At 45.1% G+C, this 22,713-nt stretch overlaps 1 protein-coding gene across 1 annotated transcript in view; it reads right to left on the bottom strand.

The window, feature by feature from the left end:
- Positions 1-22,369, bottom strand: part of KCNK12 (potassium two pore domain channel subfamily K member 12) — a 37,847-nt gene extending 15,478 nt beyond the window's left edge. Inside the window, exons 1-2 of the mRNA XM_081906733.1 lie at positions 22,066-22,369; positions 20,197-21,418 (exon numbers count right to left, since the gene is read on the bottom strand). Of these exons, the coding sequence (XP_081762859.1) occupies positions 20,197-20,539 (343 nt within the window). The 5' untranslated portion in view covers positions 20,540-21,418; positions 22,066-22,369. The remainder of the gene's footprint in view (positions 1-20,196; positions 21,419-22,065) is intronic.
- Between the last annotated feature and the right edge of the window lie 344 nt (positions 22,370-22,713).

Raw genomic sequence — 22,713 nt, 5'->3', positions numbered from 1 at the left:
CACCTGGGGGGGTTCATTGTTTGTGTTTGGTTGTTGGTAAATAAAATTTAAAAAACAAAACAAAACACAAATATAGACCATTGCCACAAATAAAAACACTCTCCCTACAGTTTAAAAAGCCATAGATTGCTTAACTAGCCCAGTGCACCAGCCAAAGCAGTTCATGTGCCATCCTCCCTGCTGCCTCACGCCATCTCCATCTCCTGCTAAGCAGCAGCAACTCACCTGTCGGCAGGTCAGGTGAGTGCCTCCACCCTGCCATGCCATCTGCTGCTGCTATAAAACGTGGTACAATAGATTATATTGATTCGCATCATGTCATGTTTGTTTATCCCTGGCTGGAAAACCATTAGCTCCGAATGTTTGTATTAATTAATACAAACAGCGCTTTTTCAAAGGAGCTGGTGGCAGGTGTGTTCCAGCCTGTCTCCACGGAGGGAAAAGATGAAACTTTCCTGCAGTTAGAATTTGCCATTGCAGGAGAGAGAGAGAAAAAATATCACATCTTCCAGTCTCTCTTCTCAACAGGAGCACACTAAGCAAAACATATAATTTCATAAGGAGGAGAGAAAAAACCGAGCGCTTCAAATGTCAAGAGTACTTTTTAAATATCACATCAACATTTTTCCTGCCATTGAGCTGTTCTAATGTCTTTCGGGATGAGTGAGCGCTTGTCTTGTTTGAGACTGTCATTTCCTGCAGGACGTGGGACCATTCCAAACACAGAGCTGTCTAGGAGAAGATGGGTGAAGCAAACCCACCCCAGTCTGCAGCTTCCCTGGCAATGCCTTGCAAATTGCTTTTAAAAAACAACAACCAAGAACACCACCCTCCCACATTTAAAAAATGTATATCTAATACAGCAGAGGATAGGTTGGTGTTTGGAAATGAGAGGAAGATTGTGTGGGCTTTATAGAGCACTAAAATTGACAATAATAGGGGATCTTTAGGGTTGGGTTTTTTTGTGGGTGTCGTTTTGTTATTTTGTGGATTAAAGGGAATAGCAGGCGAGGAAATGCTTCTCCTTGCTTGGAGGTTTTTAAGCAGAGGTTGGGTGCCCACCTGCCATGGGTGATTGAGTTGAGATTTTTGCATTGCAGGGGGTTAGACTAGATCGCCCTTGAACCCCCTCCCAACTTTGATTCTATGATTCTTGCTAGGAAGGATGTGGCTCCTTAAGATATGAGGAGGACTGCCATCTTGCCTCTTAAATTGGACCAGCTTTTTGGGGTGTTTGTGTGTCTCTGAATCACCCCTTCCCCTCCTCAAGGCCAAATTCACCCCTCTTTCAATAAGGAGAAAGTCTCCTGTACAGATTACCTGCTCCTGCTCCCTCTATGCAAGGCTGGATCCTGGCTAGGCAGCCTGAAAGCATTACTGTGAAAATCATCTTAGTGACAACCTTGGTTCCTTGTCAAAGCAGCCTTGCGCTCCCCCCATGTCTCTGCCTCCTCCAAATCGTGTTAGCAAACTTTTAATTCCTAATGATGCTTAATATAGATTCTAGGCAGGGTATAACATCCCCATGTTATGAGTATGTATTTGTAGCATGCAAAAGCGATTAATGGATAATCCATAGTTAAGATTGTTTGAGTAACAGGATTGCAGCCAGTTTGTTCCCATTACAGTATAGTTCTAAGTACTTAGCTGGTGGTGAAAAGGACCCATCGCAAGCAGTCCATTTAGCAAGGAAATGACGGTGACCCATTGAATGCCTGCCCCCAAGGGAAGAGGGGCTGCATCAGGAGAACAAGGATACAACAAAATAAACGTATATGATTTCTCGATGTCTTTCTCCTCCCATGTCCTCCTGCTAAGTTTTACTATTTGACTTGGACTGACACTTCTGCGGTGGGTGAACAACAATCTCCTTTTGAACCACGGGGCTATAATTCTTTCATCAAATTCTGATAACAAGACAAACTGTTCCCCGTCATCCTTCATGATGGATTTACAATCCTGTAATTCATAACTTCCTAGCACTTGTTCGATGTCACCCGTTTCCTCCACAGAGTATTGTTGGGAAGAAGGGAGATGCTCGCCAGATTTTTACCGCTGCATTTATTTTAGCAACGGTGGATGGAAGAAGTTCACTGGTCGGAAACCTAATGGACCACCAGCCTCCTCTTAGAGTACCTATTTCATTTAGGAGCACAAGAAGCAGCCTTATCCCAAGTAAGGCTTTATAGTTACCTCCTTCAACCCACAGTTTACTGGCTTCCTCGTGAGAATATTATGGAGGACTTCATCAAAAGCCTTACTAAAATCAAGAGACACTATGTCCACTGCATTTCCTGCATTTAGCAATAGAAGGGGAAGACCAGGTGGGGAATGGGTAGCTCCAGCCTTGATGTCAGTAAGAATATGTGTAGGCGGGGAGGTGACTGTCCTGGAACGCAGAGCCACGGAAAGCGTAACAGCTTCTCAGAATTAATCACTGGAAGGATGCTGTCAAGCTCTCATCATGAGCTAAGGAGACCTCGCTCAGATTTTCTTTTAATTGAATGAAGGCATGTTTGCAGTCATTTCAGTGGGAGTGCCTTTCGCTTACAACAAGAAGGGTTTCAGGCTTTGAAAGTGATGCAAAGGTTTTCTTGGGGTTGGCAGAGCTCGTTCCAAGGGGCCAAATCAGACATGATGGAAGAGCCACGTGTATTTTGCTGCAGTGCGCTATTTGTGGGGCTTCGCTTGTCCTCGAAGCTGTCCTTAGTGCAGAATACTGCGGCACAATTGCTGACCCTGTCAGTATATAACACCTTTGCTCAGAGACCTGTGCCCATTGCTGATTTTCTGCCAGGCCAAATTCAAGCTGTTACTATGAGTATATAAATCCTGTGAAGTTGCCACGTCCCACTTGACCACGTCAGTCTTTGGAACGGGCACTGTCACACGTTCCACATAATACTCACTTCACCTTTGCAAGCAAATTGATATTTTAGTGTGGCAGCAGTCAAACTTCAGAACTCCCGGATTATTGATTCAGTTGCTTTAAACTGATTTTACTATTAATTTCATTGTTTTATTCTTTTTGGTACACCTCTTTTAGGGTTGTTGCTATTGATTTTCAAACCATCAAGTGGTATACATATTTTATGAAATAAAGCAAATATTTTATGTGGATGCCCAATTCATATATGGTGTGTGAGTGGCCGGGGCAGGAGGTAGGGGAGTATTATTATTATTATTATTATTATTATTATTATTATTATTATTATTATTATTAATGAAATGGAGCATACAGGTGAAGGAAGCGAAACTTAGCCTCTTCACTTGCTTCGTGGTGCTCCATTGCTTCATCATCACATTATCATTAGAGACATCACCTTGCCAACAAAGGTCCGTATAGTTAAAGCTATGGTTTTCCCAGTAGTGATGTATGGAAGTGAGAGCTGGACCATCAAGAAGGCTGATTGCTGAAAAATTGCTGCTTTTGAATTATGGTGCTGGAGGAGACTCTTGAGAGTCCCATGGACTGCAAGAAGATCAAACCTATCCATTCTGAAGGAAATCAGCCCTGAGTGCTCACTTGAAGGACAGATCCTGAAGCTGAGGCTCCAATACTTTGGCCACCTCTTGAGAAGAGAAGACTCCCTGGAAAAGACCCTGATGTTGGGAAAGATGGAGGGCACAAGGAGAAGGGGACAACAGAGGATGAGATGGTTGGACTGTGTTCTTGAAGCTACCAGCATGAGTTTGATCAAACTGCAGGAGGCAGTGGAAGACAGGAGTCCCTGGCGTGCTCTGGTCCATGGGGTCACGAAGAGTCGGACACGACTAAATGACTAAACAACAACCCACCCTTCCCCAGAAGATTACAGATAAAACAGCATATAAAAACACAATTTAAACACTAAAAACCAGCCCACCCAGAACCCCCCAAACCATAATCCAAACCATAATCCATACAATCCCTTGCCGACTCTGTGTTATAAAGATGTCTTCAGTTATGACATGAAGACTGGCAACATCAACTCTGCCCTGTGGAAATCCCTTGCAAACAACCACAGTGCCTAGATACAGGAAGTCAAGTTGTGTATCCATTGCAGTGAGCAGAGGAGAAATGACTGCCTGGAACAATGCAGAAAGAAGAAACGCCATGGGGCATCTGCAGTGGCACAACTGGATGCCTTCATTTGCCCCAGCTGCAACAAAACATGTCTCTCCCATATCAGTCTCGACAGCAGCAGCAGGTGCTGCAACTGCCCAGCAGCTTGACCTCACCCGCCCAAGGCGCACTCCTCCATTGTCTCCTGAGACAGATGGATGCCAACAAAATCCATGCAATACAGTACTGATAGGACACCCAAATCCATTTTCAAAGGGCAAAGAGCTGCATTTTCAGTAACCAAGCACGCAAGTACACCCTGGCAGAAATGGTTCAGCTTATTTGGTTCGACTCCTAATTTGAAGTGTGAGGAGAAATTTGATTCAGTTCAAAGCAAATTTACCTAATCTGCACCTCCTGAAAATATATGCAAAATCGAACAAAATTCACATTTCTCTGAAATTTGCAATGCAGATCTCTATCCAAGTAATGCATACAAAAATGCATATACTAGGGTAAAGTGTGCATATAAATACATTTAATAGTGAAAATAACATACAAAAGTGCATTATATTAGGGGAAATGGCTTTTCAAGAAATGTGTGTATTAGAGAAAATTGCATATGAAAAGGAGAAAATTCACATGAAAACGCTGACCAATTTTCAGGAGAGCTTTTTTTAAAAAACTACAGAACTGAATTTGAGATGGGGAAAAGTGCCAAACCGAGAGAAGTTGACACATTTGCCAATCCCTACGCTTGATAGAAATACGGTAGCCCACCCCACCCCCAAGCTTTATAGGTGAACAGTGTAGGCATTTGATTACTTGTGGCTGTCCCAGTACATCTTGCTTGGCCTTAAGGCCAGGGGAGAATTGGAGATTGCTGTCCTGATACTGTCACCTTTTCCTGGCTCTGAATGCGAGGAACACGAACTATGGACCTGTAAACTTGAGTAATAGCTGCGTCTGACTTTGAAACTAACCGAGTGGCTTTCACAACCCATTTATCATCCTGCCCTGCAATTTTTATTTTCTCTAAAATCAAGCTGACAACGGTGGTGTAGCCTAGCTACCAGTGGATACTGTGGATTGATGGCAACCCTGTTTTTCTTAGAGCTGCCTTTCGCATTCAGCTGCAGCCAAGGATAGATATGCTGGAAGATTTCGTTCAGTCGACCCATAAGCAACATCTCCATCATCACTTTTAATCCAAGCTAGAGCAGAGCTTCCCAAACTTTTCGTGTTGCTGACACACTTTTTAGAGGTGCCTCATTTCACAACACAGCAAATGTCAGGGGCTGGACTGAGGAGAAGAGTTTGGATTTCGATTTGATATCCTGCTTTATCACTACCCAAAGGAGTTTCAAAGCGGCTAACATTCTCTTTTCCCTTCCTCCCCCACAAAAACACTCTGTGAGGTGAGTGGGGCTGAGAGACTTCATAGAAATGTGACTGGCCCAAGGTGACCCAGCAGCTGCGTGTGGAGGAGCGGAGACGCGAACCCGGTTCCCCAGATTACGAGTCCACCACTCTTAACCACTACACCACACTGGCGGGTGTAGGAGGGATAATGGGAACCCCCCCTTCCTGCACCTTCCAGAGAAGAAGAGGACAGTATAGAGTTAGAATAGTGGTTTGCAGAAGGTCATAGTTCAGAGGCTGCAGAGGGGAGGAGCTGGTAAATATTGGGAGAGCAGCAGGAAGAAGAAGCACCAGTGGAGAGACAGCTAACAGACTCAGTGCCTCTTCAAAGCATTCCTGACCCCCCTCCCAGAACAAGGTGTGCCTTGAGAGTAATAGAACAGAAAACTCAGAGGCAGAAAGCACAGATCAGCCGGCGCAGGGGTGATGTAGAATAGGAGGGACTGAGGGGGTGGTACTTGGAGCAACGCCATTAACTAAGAGAGTCTGCATTCCTTCGTCTCTCTCTCTCTGTGTGAATATTGAATAAACTACCTGGGACGCAGGTGGCACTGTGGGTTAAACCACAGAGCCTAGGACTTGCCGATAAGAAGGTTGGCGGTTCGAATCCCCGCAACTGGATGAGCTCCCGTTGCTTGGTCCCTGCTCCTGCCAACCTTGCAGTTCGAAAGCATGTCAAAGTGCAAGTAGATAAATAGGTACCGCTCCAGCGGGAAGGTAAACGCGTTTCCGTGCGCTGCTCTGGTTCACCAGAAGTGGCTTAGTCATGCTGGTGACATGACCCGGAAGCTGTACGCCGGCTCCCTCGGCCAATAAAGCGAGATGAGCGCTGCAACCCCAGAGTCAGTCACAACTGGACCTAATGGTCAGGGGTCCCTTTACCTTTACCTTTACCTTTACCTGGTAAGAACACTTCTTGTTTTTCTGCTTCTTGGCATCCCACCTTAAGAGGGATAGGATTCCCTGAAGCCTTGGCAGTAATTCAGTTTTATTAGCAAACCAGAGGTTAAACTCACCCCTTCTTTCCAGCCCTAGGAGGAGCAAGGGGAACGTTCACGCGACACACCTGGCACACTGCAGCCGACACACTAACGTGTCGCAACACACAGCTTGGAAAGCTCTGAGCTAGAGTAATGTTATTTGGATGGCTATGTTTTGCAATGAATTGACAGTAGGCTGCTGTTGTAATGAACCCTCGAGAGCATCTGCTTTGAATGCAGAAGGTCCCAGATTCAATCCACGGCATCTCTAGGTAGGGTAGGGAATGTCCCCCTGTCTGAAACACTAGAGAGCAGCTGCCAGCCAGTGCAGACAAAACTGAGCTAAATTGACTATTTTTGTGATAGAGCCACTTAGGGCACATTTGTATGGGAAAGTGGCATACAGATGAAAGCAGCCATCTTCATAGTACAGGTTCAGGCATCTGCTTGGCTAACCTACCTGAATCTAATAATAATATTGTGCAGGCCCCGTTGCACTGTCTAGATGCATCTTTTGAATGCGGATGGGTTGCAAAGTTGCATTTCCATTCTGGGCTCCCAGTTGCTCGCTGCTGGCACCAAACCATGTCCATATTTACCGCACCAGCAGAATTTAAACCCCTCCTTTGTTTTGACACCCTCCCCGCCCCCCCAAAGTAGCCATGACTAATAGCATCCAGCATAACGATCCTTTGATCACACAATGACAAGAATAGCAGCCGGCATGCCAAGAACCTCGTATGGATGAGCAGCAAACAGAATTGAATTTTGGTTTGGCTATTGCTCTTTTTGGTCTGTATCTGATTTCCGTCAGGGCCCATGAAGAAAATCCTTGTGAACATATACCGTGATGTGAGGGCAAATGAATGGCTCCTTCTCATCCTGCTACTGCTGGAAATAATTGTCAAGAATGCTCAACAGCATCTGCTTGTCCAGGATCCCTGTCACTCTGCAGAGGTGGATTTAGAAGAGTGTGACTGGCTCCCCCCACCCCACATATAGAGGGGGTACCTTCCTGCCTCTTTCCCAAAGCCTAGTAAGCACTTGCTTTGGAAAGGAGTCACGAGAGCTCTGACAGGGTCTGAGGGTCCTCCTGTCTCTTTCCCAATGACTAGTTAGTGCAGGCATAGGCAACTTCAGCCCTCCATATGTTTTGGGACTACAACTCCCATCATCCCTGCCCACTGGTCCTGATAGCTAGGGATGATGGGAGTTGTAGTCCCAAAACATCTGGAGGGCCGAGTTTGCCTATGCCTGAGTTAGCGCTTGTCCAGCTTTGGGAAGGAAACAGGAGGGCTCTAGGACTCTGCCTGAGCCCATGGTCCTCTTTCCCAAAGCCCATCACCTCGCTTACCGAGGTTGAGGAAGGTGGTGCGAGCAATGGGTGGGTAGGGACGTCTAATTTTGGCCTTGCACAGGATGCCATATTACCAAGGTCCACTCCTGCACTCTTCTTTCGGCAAGGAAGTGCCATAACAGTGGAGCCTCCCCTCACTTAATCATTATGAAAGACTTCCAATAATGATTTTGTAGCACCATACAATGCATGTTCAGGACTATTACCTTTCGGAGGCAACTATATGACGAGCTGCCATTCAAAAAGCCAAAGAGCAGCCTTGAATGTTGCAAATGCATACTCACATTTGCAGCATTGCAAATAAAAACTGAAGTTGCAAATAAATCCATTTACTTAGGCTGCAGTGTTACAAACACTCACTAGCGAGTAAACCCCATGGAACTCAGCAGGGCTCCTTTCTGAGGAGACAAGCATAAGACTGTGCTGTTCGTTTGCAACTCGGGACACAGTTCCATGAGACTTGCTGCCTGGTAAATGGGGATGGGATTGCAGCCTTCATTCCATCCAGGTTCTGGTGAGACGGGGTGGGGGTGGGGAGGCAGAGTGGGTGGTGGCAGATAGGAATGGGGGGGAATCTGTCAATTTCATTTGTCTTAGTTTCTCATTTTTCCAAACTTAAATTCAGACTATTATTACACATAATGAGAACACCATCTGAGGAGTGAATTTGCATCTTGGTACACAGGGTTGCAGGTATGCTGGATTTTCCAATTTAAAAAGAAAGAGGAAGGGAGGAATCCTATATTAGGGATGGAAGGATCTGTCAATTTCAGTTTTCTCACTTTTTCCAGCCTTCAATTCAGCTCTCTAAATTTTGCAGAAAACTGTGATTTACAACAAAAAAAAGCCTCGTGAAAAATTTTCTGCATTTTTGTGCAATCTTAAAAAACACATATTTGTCCACACCTTTTTTGCAATCCGTTTCTCCTAATATAATGCATATTTGTGTGTTAATGTGCCTTCTTTCTGAGTAGGAATGCACATGATTATGATTGTAATTGAAGCAAGTGAAGGCTACCCAACACTCCAAGAGTCTCCTGGCTGGCAAATACACAAACAGTTGCACACACTTACATGACGGTGTCTGAAGCCAGTGAGGATAACTCACTTTCTGCCTCACTCTACACTGTACAAATATATGAAACAAGGCGATAGCAATGAGCAGCACTGGGGAGAGCAGCTGCTGTTGCTGTCAGAACCACGAAGCACCTGTGAGAGGGGCAAAAACGAGGGGCCTTTAATGAAACATTCACTCTCCCAAGTTCTTTCTCTTTAAAACTGAAAATGTTTGATGTAGAACATTCAGCTCAGCTCAGCCTCCCAAAAATACCAAACCATTAAGGTTTGTAGTCTTAGCTGAAGGCTAAGACAGTCGCGGACCTATAACTATTAGCATTGCACAGAGATATTGAAATGCTACAACTAGATATTAGTGATGTATGGAAGTGAGAGCTGGACCATATAGAAGGCTGATCGCTGCAGAATTGATGCTTTTGAATTATGGTGCTGGAGGAGACTCTTGAGAGTCCCATGGACTGCAAGAAGATCAAACCTATCCATTCTGAAGGAAATCAGCCCTGAGTGCTCACTGGAAGGACAGATCCTGAAGCTGACGCTCCAATATTTTGGCCACCTCATGAGAAGAGAAGAGAAGAGAAGAGAAGAGAAGAGAAGAGAAGAGAAGACTCCCTGAAAAAGACCCTCATGTTGGGAAAGATGGAGGGCACAAGGAGAAGGGGATGACAGAGGACAAGATGGTTGGACAGTGTTCTCGAAGCTACCAGCATGAGTTTGACCAAACTGCAGGAGTTAGTGGAAGACAGGAGTGCCTGGCGTGCTCTGGTCCATGGGGTCATGAAGAGTCAGACACGACTAAACGACTAAACAACAACAACAACAACAATTAGATATAAGAATCAGCAGTACAGTCCAAATATTGCCTTAATCCCCCCCATTCTGTTATGCTTTGTCTTATCTACAGTAAGCAAGGCAGTTCATTGAGTAACTGCCCTCTTTTTCACCCTTAGCTAAAGTTTTTGATTAAGTCGACTCGTAAGAGATTTTAGGTGAGTGCAAGCAAATCCTTCCCACGATCATCCTATAGAGCAGGTGTGGGGAACATTTGGCCCTTCAGATGTTCCCGAAGTCCAGCACCAAAAGAAAGTAGGAAGAGCCATTGACCTGAGATAGCTGAGTTGGTAGAGCATGAGACTCTTAATCACAGGGTTTTGGGTTCAAGCCCCATGTTGGGCAAACGATTCCTGCATCACAGGCGGTTGGACTAAATGGTCCCTTCCAACTCTACAATTCTATGAATCTATGATTTGAAGAGAGAGCGCCTGCTGTATCAAGCCAGTGTATTCCAGCATCCTGTTCTCACAGTGGCCAACCAGAGGCCTGTGGGAAACCCTCATACAGAAGCTGAACACAAGAGCACTCTCCTCTCCTGGCCAATGGTTAGGGATGATGGGAGTTGTAGTTCAGCAACATTTAAGCACTATGCATGATATAGAGCATGGGTAGGGAACCTGTGACCCTGGAGTGTGGATCAAGGAGAAATCCAGCCTTTGAACCAATTAAAAACAATTAGCTACCCAGTGTCCAAAGTAAATACAGTGCTACTTTGTCCTTGCAAGTGCACCGTCAAGCACTAAGCTCCCTTGCATGCCGCTTTTTCATCAGTTCGAGGTGGGAGAGTGGGGTGATATTTGGTGCAAAACTGGCCGTGACTGCTGCCGCAGTGCTGGCAACCGAACTGGGTTCATGCCCTCGCGCTGGCATGTCGAGCCCTGTCATTGTGATCCTGGCAAGGCTGCCAGGGAGTAATCTGCACTATAAATGTGTCTAGCTTGAAGCGCAAATAAATTATTCAGTGTTTAAAAATATGGCAATATTAATCAACACAGTTATATTCATCATTTTCTTTTGCTCCCCGGTGATTAACTGCGTGATTGATTAAAAACACTTCCAGAAGCCCTCATGTGGAGCAGAAAGCTATCATTTATTATTATTTTGTTTTTCATTGAATTTGTCAAAACACGATCTTGAGACTCTGCGTCATGAGCTGAATTGGATAACAATGCTGCGAGCTGAAGACAATCTGGTGGGATTCCATAAAGAGCGTTCCAATTACTTTATTGCAACTCTTCTCTTTGGACATGCTGAACTTTGTTGCCGGAAGAGCCCACTTAATGGGCTTTGACAGCAGGTGGCTACTCTGTACGGAAGGAATAAAAGTGAGTTCCCAATTCCCTCTCTATTAATTTGCTCCAGCAAGCATTTGGATAGTGACCAAAGAACAGGAGCCATGCCAAAAGGAATGAAATCAAATACAGCGGTACCTCGGGTTAAGAACTTAATTCGTTCCGGAGGTCCGTTCTTAACCTGAAACTGTTCTTAACCTGAGGTACCACTTTAGCTAATGGGGCCTCCCGCTGCTGCTGTGCCGCCGCTGCGCGATTTCTGTTCTCATCCTGAAGCAAAGTTCTTAACCCGAGGTAATATTTCTGGATTAGCAGAGTCTGTAACCTGAAGCGTCTGTAACCCGAGATACTGCTGTACTTGTTAAGGCAAATGGTGAAAACGTATAAATATTCATTAAAAACAATGAAGGTGTGATACAAAATAAACGATGCATTGCATTAAAACAAAATTAAAGAAGCAATTATAATATGGAGATGGCAAACGAAATGTATCTTATAACAACAGTTCTCCATGCAGCATCTCTTTTAATACTACCCCTGCAGTCCAGCTATCCTAGGATCAAAATGTGGAAATGTTCCACTGTATTATGAAGAAATAAATGCCACAAAGCAGAAGAATGCAGGGAAAGTTGCTAAAATCTTAAGAGAGTAAATGAGAGATTATGAAGGGGAAGGGAATAGCACCGAGGTGCAAGAACAGAACAACAGCCACAGGAACCAAGCTAAACTCCTCATCCTATCTACCGAATTTACTGCAGTGAGATTTACTCTTTTCAGCTGGGAAAATCCCTGAACAAAAGTAATGACCTGCACAGATTAAGAAAGCCAAAACTAAAATTTAGTGAAGTTAACCTCAATCAGCCCTTGGCTTTGCAGGAAGATAAGCCTCCTCTTGGTAAAACCAGAAAAAAAAATATTATCTCCAAAGTGGCTTAAGGAAGAATCTATAAGTAAATTACAAAACCCCCTCCTTAGCTCCCAAGAAAACCAGGCCAGTATGCTTTCAAGATCCAAGAATGATGTTAGGAGTGGTAGATGGAACTGCAGACGAAAACCAGCAGAAGCTCAAAGCTGAAAATGAGACCAAGAAAAATCAAGGGAGCCTTGGAGTCTTTCCCTAATATTAAACTCCTCTCATTTCAAATCTCCTGCAGCAACCTAACTGGTTCTCTCTAGTTTCACCCCCTGAATACTTAGGTAAAGGTAAAGGGACCCCTGACCATTAGGTCCAGTTGTGGCCGACTCTCAGGGTTGCGGCGCTCATTTCGCTTTATTGGCCGAGGGAGCCAGTGTACAGCTTCTGGGTCATGTGGCCAGCATGACTAAGCCACTTCTGGTGAACCAGAGCAGCGCACGGAAATGCCATTTACCTTCCCGCCGGAGCAGTACCTATTTATCTACTTGCACTTTGACATGCTTTCGAACTGCTAGGTGAGCAGGAGCTGGGATCGAGCAATGGGAGCTCACCCCGTCGCGGGGATTCGAACTGCTGACCTTCTGATCGGCAAGTCCTAGGCTCTGTGGTTTAACCCACAGCGCCACCCACGTTCCCCTGAATACTTAGTCCTTCGTTAATATATGGCTTACACTAGGAATGGAGAGCTTCCAGCTCATTTCCCCCCAAGCCCTACCCACCTACCCATACCTAACACCCAGAAGTGGGGTGGAGCCACAACACTAGCTTCCTGGCAGGTGGATCACTGTTGATTACCAGGAAGGGGGGGAAGGAAGGTTGGTGCGGTGCAAATGCACTGGCAGGACTGCCAAATTGGCCCCGTATCAGGACGTTTCCCCCTGTTTTCTTGTAATGTCCTAAATTCAGATACGTGAACTGATACCATGAAAAAGCTGAGTGATACTACAGTTTTTAATTCCTGCTTGTTAAAATCTCTGCCGGCTCATCACAGGAGCCTCCTCTCTGCTGATATGTATATAAACAGGGTGATGTAGAAATTTCTAGAGGAGGAGGAAGGTTTCTATTTTAAAAATATTCATAGGTTCCTTTGGCACAGAAGGAAAATTGAGTTTTTGTCCTCTTCGTATTTGCCGCTGCTGTTCTAATTTAATGTCATCTTATTTGTAATTGTTTTTATACTTTGGTGGGAGATGCCACAGGGGGGTCCCCACATTGTGTGGTACAGAAATGTGGGATATAACATTTTAATGAATACATAAATGCACAAAAGTTGCCACTAAGGGTGGACAGCTCAGTCTGTAACCACTTCATGTCAATTTCGCATTATCGCTTTAAAAACCATACCAATAATTAAATAAGTATTTTATCTCTGCTTACAAATGCTGGTACTTTTTATGAGACAAGACTTGTACTATAAAATTAGGAGAGGTGCAAAAATCCAAAGGATAATTACATTCCAATCTGCACATTAGTCTGTGAAATTTGTTCTGGATAAATTCATATTGGATTGAAACTGAGTTCTTCAACATCCCTATTGTCTCCTGATGTGATGAAGTGATGAACATGTCTGAACCATCCTCCAGTAACTTTCCTGTAAAAAAGTGGGGATCTGAACAAGGATCTGACATTTGTTCTCAGTCTGGACTCCAGTAATAAACATTTGTACTTTTAAAGCAGCATTTTACCACTTTAAACAGTCATGGCTTCCCCCAAGGAATCATGGGAACTATAGTTTTCTATGGGTGCTGCGTGTTATTAGGAGAACCATGTTCCCTTTGCAGAACTACAGTTCCCAGAATTCCCCAGGAAGAGGGGTTTATTGCTAAGCCACTCTGGGAGTTGTAGCTCTGTGAGGGGAATAGGTGTCTAAGCACCCTTCACAAACTACACTTCCCAGAATTATTTGGGGGGTGGAAGCAATGACTGTTTAAACTGGAATAATACTGCTTTATAGACATAATTTGGCTAGGGCCACAGTTTGTATGCCTTACTCAAAAGGCAATCAGAATAATAACAACAACATGTAATTATTTTATAAAGTAAATCACCCAGCAGTGCTAGACTGAAGGCACCAAAGGATATGATTGAAACATACAGTCAGAGGAAGAAGATGCTTTTTTTGTTCTTAATGGGCATGTTTTCTTTGCACCCTCACAATTTTAAAAAGGAAAATAAGAGACACAAAATGAATTTCAACAGCCTCTTCAGCTTTCAACGCCATTTGTGGCTTTCCCAAAGGAATACATCACCCGGAAAATGCCCCAATAAAGCTAAAAAGCATTTTCGAAACTACCAAATGAGGTGTTCACTCAACGCAGCATTGATTGTGCGTTAACTGAAATTTGCTGTTTGTAACAGCAGTTCAAACAGAGCAGCAATTTCAGCCGGGGGGAGGGGGGAGGTATATTGCAGAACTGCGCCACTTACGGAAAAAGACAGAACTTTCAAGGGAGATAGATCACTGGCTGTGGTGTAGCGTTTCATTCCATTTTTATGCTGGTTTGCCTTCCCTGTTGCTCCAACCAATCAGACATTAAGAGTGCAAAAACTGCCTTACTGGGTGAGGATGAGATTCCATCTCCTTCACAGCAATGGCTAGACACAAGCAGGACACAATGCCAGTGGCTCCTTCCAGTGTTCTCACCACCTTGTTTTCAACAGTTCAGGCACTGGTGACTTCAAAGTTACGTTACTGCAATGCACTCTGTGTGGGGCTTCCTTTGCATCCAGAAACAGCAACTCGTGCAAAATGCTGCAGAGCCGAGTTCTGCATGGGTTTCTGATTTGCTGCTGAGCCAAGTTCAAGGTGTCACTATGGGCATATAAAACACGTTGGGGGCCAGTTTGCTTGTGGAATAGACTCACCCTATATACACCCACTCGACCCCTTCAGCCTGCGGAAGTGGCACAAGCGCCACAAAATAATTGCTCTGCACCTCCAAAATTGTTCTTTCAGTGTGGCAGCACCTACCGTATTTTTTGATCTATAAGACTCACTTTTTCCCTCCTAAAAAGTAAGGGGAAATGTGTGTGCGTCTTATGGAGCGAATGCAGGCTGCGCAGCTATCCCAGAAGCCAGAACAGCAGGAGGGATTGCTGCTTTCACTGCACAGTGATCCCTCTTGCTGTTCTGGCTTCTGAGATTCAGAATATTTTTTTTTCTTGTTTTCCTCCTCCAAAAACTAGGTGCGTCTTGTGGTCTGGTGCATCTTATAGAGCGAAAAATACGGTACATTTTGGAACTCTCCATCTGTTGACATCAGGTGGGTGCCTGTACGGTATTCTTCCTGGTGCCTCCTTGCAACATTTTAATTTAGGCATTGCAGGGGGCTGGACTTGGATGACCCCCAGGGTCCCTGCAATCTATGGTTCTATTCAGGCATGTGGGTGTGTTTTAACCTCTTTCGTGGTTAATTTTAATTAATTTTAATTGTTTTTCACTGTTTATTGATCATTTTAATATTTCTTGCAAACCGCTTGGATCAAAACAGAAGGTCGAGTGGGCACAATTACTGAAAGTAAGTATTTATTATGATTGGGGCTGTCATCGGTTTAAATAGTTTTTAATTGGTGGATTACCCACCTTTTGACTGGTTAAGTGCATAAATAGTCAAATTGCTTCCAGGTGCATATGAGAAAATACTCAAGCCCCAGTGTTGGACGCTGCTTTTCTGAGATACCGCAAGAAGTATGAGATTACTCACAGTCAAAGTACTAGTTGCTGTGAGTGGCAAAAAAGCCACCTTTACCTCTCCTCTTTTTATTCCCTGCTTCAATAACACAACGGGAGTCTTGCTGTCAAAGGAGTTCCAGGGGCATGTAGTCTGCTTTCACCTCACATCCATATCCGTCCTTATTCATTAAATTCGCCCCGAGCCCTTAAAATGAAATTAAACCAATAAATTCCAACATCCTTACTTATAAGTGCAGCGTTACAGAATGTGCTTTGAACCCTGCACTTTATCCAGGTTCCCCTGAGCAGTGCAAGTCACTGCTCTTCAAATGCTGAGGACCCACGAACTGCCCTTGCCGCTGACATGAGATGGCTTGCAGCAGTGGCAACAAACAGGGTGAGCCACGGGAAAAGGAGAAAAACTGAGCTGGGGAAGAGAGAACATGGGAGAGCATAAGGGTGTGTCTACACCACATATCAATACTGATTTTGTTCTGCTTTAACTTGCATGGATTCTACCCTCTGGAATCCTGGATCTTGTAATAATAATAATAATAATTTATTATTTGTACCCCGCCCATCTGGCTGGGTTTCCCCAGCCACTCTGGGCAGCTTCCAACAAAGATTAAAAACCACCCTCTGCTATAGATTTCTGCCTGCTTACCCAGAACTGCAGTTCCCATTGTTCTCCCCAAAAGAAAAGAAACAAAAAAGAAACAGAATCAATAGTTCTTTGAAAAAAATCACAAAAGCATTTTCTGTCCCATAAAAAAAAAAAACTGGTCAGAATAAAAAGGCCTTTAGCAGCTGGTGAAAAACAGTGAGGGAGAGGGTCTGGCTGCATGTGAGGGGGTGAGGTGCTTCATAATTTGGGTGCAGCCACTGAGAAGGCCCTGTCGCTTGTCCCAGCCTGTCCGCCTTCCATCCTAGACACAGCGAAGGGCCTCTCTTTCCATTCTTAAGGAAAAGATAGCATGGTGTGTGAAGGAAGCAATCCATAAAGTATTGTGGACTGAAGCCGTCTAGGGCTTTAAAGGTAACCACCCAAACTTTGAATTGTGTCCAGAGTTGAATTGGAGACTAGTGCAGCCATCTGCAGGACCAAAGTACTGTGATCCCATGAGCGAGTGTCCACCAGCATCTTTGCAGCTGCTGTTAGTTATACATGTACTGTACTACAAAGCAGGAGCTAGACATAATCAGCAGAGGAAAGGAAGGGCAACCTTTCTTGAGCATACTGTTGAGACAGATGGTCTCTCTCAGCAGGCCTAACCTAGTGCTTCGTAGCCCTTCCTTGAGCAATGGGACATCTCAGGAAGACAACCTTTTATGGATCCTGTTTGCTTATGAGGGGAATAAAGGTAAAGGACCTCTGACAGTTAAGTCCAGTTGCAAACAACTCTGGGGTTGCGGTGCTCATCTCGCTTTACTGGCCAAGGGAGTCGATGTTTGTCCACAGACAGTTTTTCCAGGTCATGTGGCCAGCATGACTAAGCCACTTCTGGCAAAACCAGAGCAGTGCATGGAAACGCTGTTTACCTTCCCACTGGAGTGGTACCTATTTATCTACTTGCACTTTTAGGTGTGCTTTTGAACTGCCAGGTTGGCAGGAGCTGGGACCGAGCAATGGGAGCTCACCCCATCACAGGGATTCAAACCGCTGACCTTTTGATCAGCAAGCCCTAGGTTCAATGGTTTAGACCACAGTGCCACCCGCATCCCATATGAGGGGAATATACTGGTGAGAGAGAGAGAGAGAGAATCAGATGTCAGTGGAGATGGTGCTAGTTTGTAAAGCAGTATCAGTTTATCTCAGAAGCAAATATCATGTTCTTGGAGCTCCCGAACTAGCAGCAAAACACACACACTTGCACACACAAACCCTCACACATCTGCTTCATGGGCTGCAATTGAACCATTGCAACTTGTTCTCTCCAGGCGGGACATTGCCGACAGACATTAGCCACCAGCCGTCAAAATGCCATTCATCAAACACCTTCACCCTCGACTGACCTGCAGGGCCCATTAATGAAACGTTTTTAGTCATTCCCTATCCAGGTGGTTGTGGGTAGGAACCATTTTTGTTGTAGTAGTAGAAACATAGGAATCTGCCTTAACTCAGACTACGGGTCCATCTAGCCTGGTGTCAACACTGACTCTGCAAGGTTTTCCGATGGGAGTCCTTTGCAGATTTACCTGGAGATGTTGGGGCTTTCTGTGTGCAGAAGCTCTCTGGAGCTATGGCCATGTTCTCTTGGAGGGTTGGATACACAGAGAATGCATGCCCAAAGTGGGTGGAATTAGGGCTGGGGTGAGCATGGCTGGCATTGAAATTGGGTGTGCACCCGTCTTTCTCTCCCTGCAATCCCACCCTCCGCCATTTTCTCCCCTTGCCACCTGTCTGCCCCTCTTCTGCACAGAAGCATAGACACAGTTAAATGTATCTTCAGGTGGCATGCCATAAAAGCATGTCTGTGTCACACCAGCAAAGCCCAGGGCGGACGCTGAGCAAATGGGATGTGCACAGACCCTAAATCTGATTTCGTCTCTGCAACCCAATTGATCTACGGATCAATTTTCCACGCGTTTTCTTGCACAAAATTCTGGAACTCTTACACGCGTCCACACACCAGAGAGAGCAAACGGCTGTCCTCAGTCTAAAAATCACAAGCAAACAAAGATTCTCGCAAAAATAGTCCGAATCCTATTTTTATCAGATATTATTTACTCACTTCTTGCTTTGAAGTATGCATTTTTAATTCCATTTCACGCCGAGGCAATCATAAGATAAATTATGCTGATCAGTGTAAGGGAAGGGAGGGAGGGGAAAATCTCATGGCTGTGGAGAAATCTGGAATTTCTCTTTGCCTAGAGTTCTGCGGATATAGAGTTTCAGGACAATTCAATCTGGTTTCAACTTAGGCATGGGGAAAATAAAGAAATACTTTAGCAGCAGTGATTGAGTAGACCTGTGCATATCTACTCAGAAGTAAGCCCCACTGCAGAAAGGCTTACTCACAAATTGATTAAATTACACTGCAACTCCAGACCTATGGAATCTCATGGGCCTAGATCTGCAGCCTGGGTGGATATGAGGATGAGACCGGGAGCAGGAATTTGACCATTTGTCCCCAGTCTGCCCCTTGCATTAACTCCACATCCAGTATATAGACAACTACTTATACAGTAGGGAGACGGCAGGTGGTGGTGGTGGGGTGTGTGTGTGTGTGTGTGTGTGTGTGTCTGTCTGTCTCTAACAGAGGCATCCTGACTTTCCAAACACTTTCCAAACTCCAGTTGCTATAGCAACTTAGGAAAGCTTTCTAGAAAGAGAAGCACACATCACTTCTGAACTTCACCTCATCTACTTCATTAAAGTGTGTCGCAGCTGTTTGTGTTTGTTTGGATTTCTGAAAGGGGCACACACGTGTGCGTTGCTCAACCCACACTCTTCCATTTTTGGGCGGGGGGGAAATGAAGTCAACAACAAAACAATACCATATGCATGATCACTGGCAATCTTTGCAAATGTCGTCCACTCCTAGTCCTTAACTCCCTCCCATGCCCTCCTCCTCCCTGCAGATCAGTTTCAGAAGTGACACTACAAAGTGCAGTTGAACCTCTTGTACAATATTTGCACTTCCTGGCAATGCAGGTAGGACTACAGGAGAGGAAAAAAACTCCAACCCAAAATGTGCACTCTAGTTAATTGGCATTTTCTATTCACATTAAATACCGGCTGATTTACATTCAAACAGATCCAAAGCTCACACCTGAAAACGTATCAAAAGGATGGTTATATAATCATATGAAAATGGTGATCTGAATGCAAACTTACGTTGCACAGAATGCAGTTTAGATTTAAATTGGGTCTCCCATCTTTATAGTGGCAAGCACACTAAAGCTTCATGTGACCTTACATAGTGTGAAAACACCCTTAGCGTGGATGCTAATAAGACAGATTCTTCAAATTTCACATTGGACTTCAACCTAAATGAGAAGGGGGGGAACGTTGATGAAACAGGAAGGGTGGAGAGAATTAATGAGAGTTTGGGTGGGTGGGTGGGATACAGAGACAAAAAGGGACAGATCCAGGGGGGAGGAAAGACAAAGGAATTGGGATACCAAAATGGGGGGGGGGGAATAAGTAGCAGGCGAGTGGAGAAAGGAAGATGGGAATGCAAACATATTGAGAGAGAAAGGTGTACAACATTTGGAATTATTCTTTTGGGCTTATGGGTAGGGTTATCAGTGTTTGTTGTAGTTCAAATAATATTATGTTTATATATGCTGTAAGCCACCCTGAGACCTCCTGGTGAAAGGCAGGTAAGAAAGAGAATAAATAATTTGAAAATAACTTATTCAACACTGTACAAAATGAAATCAGCTTGCAAACTACTCAGACCACTAGGCTTCTCTGTTTTGGAACAATGTTACTTCACACATACACACATTTCAAAATAGGAAGCATTTTAGTTTTTGAGTTCAGATGAATGAATCTATGAATGATGTGGTGAACAACATTGTTGCCCTTTTACATCTTAAGAATGTGGTGTAGACTCTAGACATTTGACAGAGAGAGAGAAAGAGAGAGACTTACCTATAGTTGACACCACTGTGCCCACAAAATAGAAAGCTCCTGTGAAATCCCATCTTGGTCGGAGGGCATCTGCCCTGATGCCGGCAGCCATGGCTGCCTCATAACTTCTTAAAAAGGCCCGTAGCTCAGGGAGGCTAATGTTGAAGATCTGGCTGAAGTTCTGAAGGGTCCAGTTCCAACGCTGCAAAGCTTCTGCTTCAGATGGGCTCTCGATGGCTGAGAAGATGGTGGCTCCAGCTGTCAGGTACGCTATGATGAGCACTGCTAAGAGGACAAACCTACCATTGTCCTCGTTGAAATGCGACACGCAGCAGCAGCCCTGAGATCTCCTGATAGACATCATCCAAATTTCAGCACCATAGAGGTGATGGACAGCGACCAACACCTCATTGGAGACAGCGGCATGGAGCTACCACCCAGTTAAAGAGTCCAAGAGGAAAACTTGGGTCCTTCTTTAGAAGGTTTTCTTTTCTGAGTCATGAATCTTGGCTTGTCATGTTCAATGTCAACAAAGAATTCCACCTGTCTGTATCCCACAGGGCTACCCCACATCACCCTAGGCACACAGATTTTTTTAGAGCTATGCTGGGGGTTCTGTCATTCTTGCAGTTCAATGTTGAGCTCTTGACTTCACTGGCCACTGAGGTGTAAGAAATGGCTTTACTTTTCCAACCCAGATAGCTCCACTTGGCCACATTCTTTGTATTCCAGCTGTTATCTGAACCAAAGGCTAGCAATGAGAAAATGCATTCAATCCATTTCAGTAATAGTGAGGTATGGTAGGCAAGGCCGGCAGAATCTGGTGTCGTCTTCTTCCTGAAGGATTCCCAATGGAGTAAGTGATCTCTTTACAAATGGCCATCCTCCCCCACCCCACTCCTTGCTAACCCCTGCTCCCTTTTAGTTGAGGGGGCCTGAAGATGAAACTCATTCAATAACACATGACCAACATAGATAGTTCTTCTCTGTTGGGTCTCCTAGATTCTTTGTGGAAGTTGCCTTCTTGTGTGCCAGATGTATCTGGAAATCTACTTGAAGCAAGGGCAGGAAAACAGAGGCCAGCTGCCTTCAACACAATCTTGGAGGCTGCAAGAGTGTACATTCAGATAGCATTTATTGATATACCACCAATCTGTATTTAAGTCACTTTGATCCTTCCAATCGGCCTCTCCCTTTCTCACTTGCTTCAACTTTGAGGGCATCTCCCATGGGTTGGAAAGACCTATATTAATGAGATATCAGCAGAGCTTTATTTAGGTCTCAGCTCACTAACCCGCATTCCTCTTTGCAGATCTTTATGCTCAAAATGGATTTTTTTTTCTCAGCAAAATGCTTGGCATATGCAACAGAGCATTCGCCTGTGGGGTGGTGTGACTTTTGTTTTTGTTAGCATGCTGGTATCACTCCAAGAACCTGACTTGCTCCTTACACACAGAGAGACAGAGTTATAGATTTCACCCTCCCAAACCAAGCAACTATTGGACATGCACTTCGAAACGAAGACATTTAAAGAAGAAAACAGACTAAAACTAAAGGGGCTAAAAAAGGACCAGGAGGTCATCGAGCTGGACCACTTCCTTAACGCATGACCCACCTGCCCTCTATACAACCCTTCCAGATTAACCCACACTTAATTCACAACACAGTGTGCCTAAAGCAAATGGTACTTTACCAAGCTTACTTTCCCCCCTTTACCTTTCTGTTTATTCAGACAGAACTACCCCTGGGTACTTCTCTTTCCGCTTCCACTTCAGAATCTTTAGTTTGGCCATTCATCTTCCCTCCCTACCCCACCTCCAGTTCCGGGAGCCCGCAATCGCAGCCTCCAGCCCAGCGCTTCCTTTAACCCAGACGTGAGCAAACACGCACCATCTTCTTTTTCAAAGTACTTCTGATTCCCCGGAACGTGCAGGTTTGTTTTTTTAAGCCCCCAAAGCGTTCCTGAAGTGGCTTCTGGTAAACCTGGCGGTGCTGATGGGTCGCCTTCGCCTCTGCTCCTTGATCCGAATTGCCAGCGCTGGCGGTGGGGAGAATAGCTGGGAAAGGCAGTGCGGCTGTTCAGCACCACGGATAGCGCACTGCAGCTCCGCGTGCGCCCGCGACTCCAGTCTCGCTCCCTCTCTCAGTCCCCGCCTGTAGTTGAGCTCAGAGGGCTGGCAGAGCGGGGGGCGGGAGGGGGGGAAGGCTGTTCCAGCTCCAGCTTGCGAGTCGATCCACGATCGTTGCCTCCCTTCCTCGTTTCTCTCGCGACGGATCTGGGTCTTGCAAAGCGCGCCGGCTCGCCCAATGCGAAGCAAACGGGGCTGGCCAGAAGCTGGCGGTTGTGCCTGCCTTCGCCACCAGCCGGGAGAGTTTTTTCTTTTTATTATTTCTATCTTTCCTTGTTGGACCTGCTGTTTGTGCTAGAGGGGCGTTTCTGATGCTGATGCACGAGGTTGTCATTTATTTATTTTTCGGGAGGGTGGCTGGGCGCGCTCAGGGCCGGGATTATTTCCAGAAGCAACAGCAAAAGGATCT

This window comes from Podarcis melisellensis (assembly GCF_964234715.1).
Source record: "Podarcis melisellensis genome assembly, chromosome: 3".
NCBI classification, from domain to species: domain Eukaryota; kingdom Metazoa; phylum Chordata; class Lepidosauria; order Squamata; family Lacertidae; genus Podarcis; species Podarcis melisellensis.
Note: the sequence above shows the minus strand (reverse complement) of the source record. Positions and strands in the feature narration are given on the sequence as shown.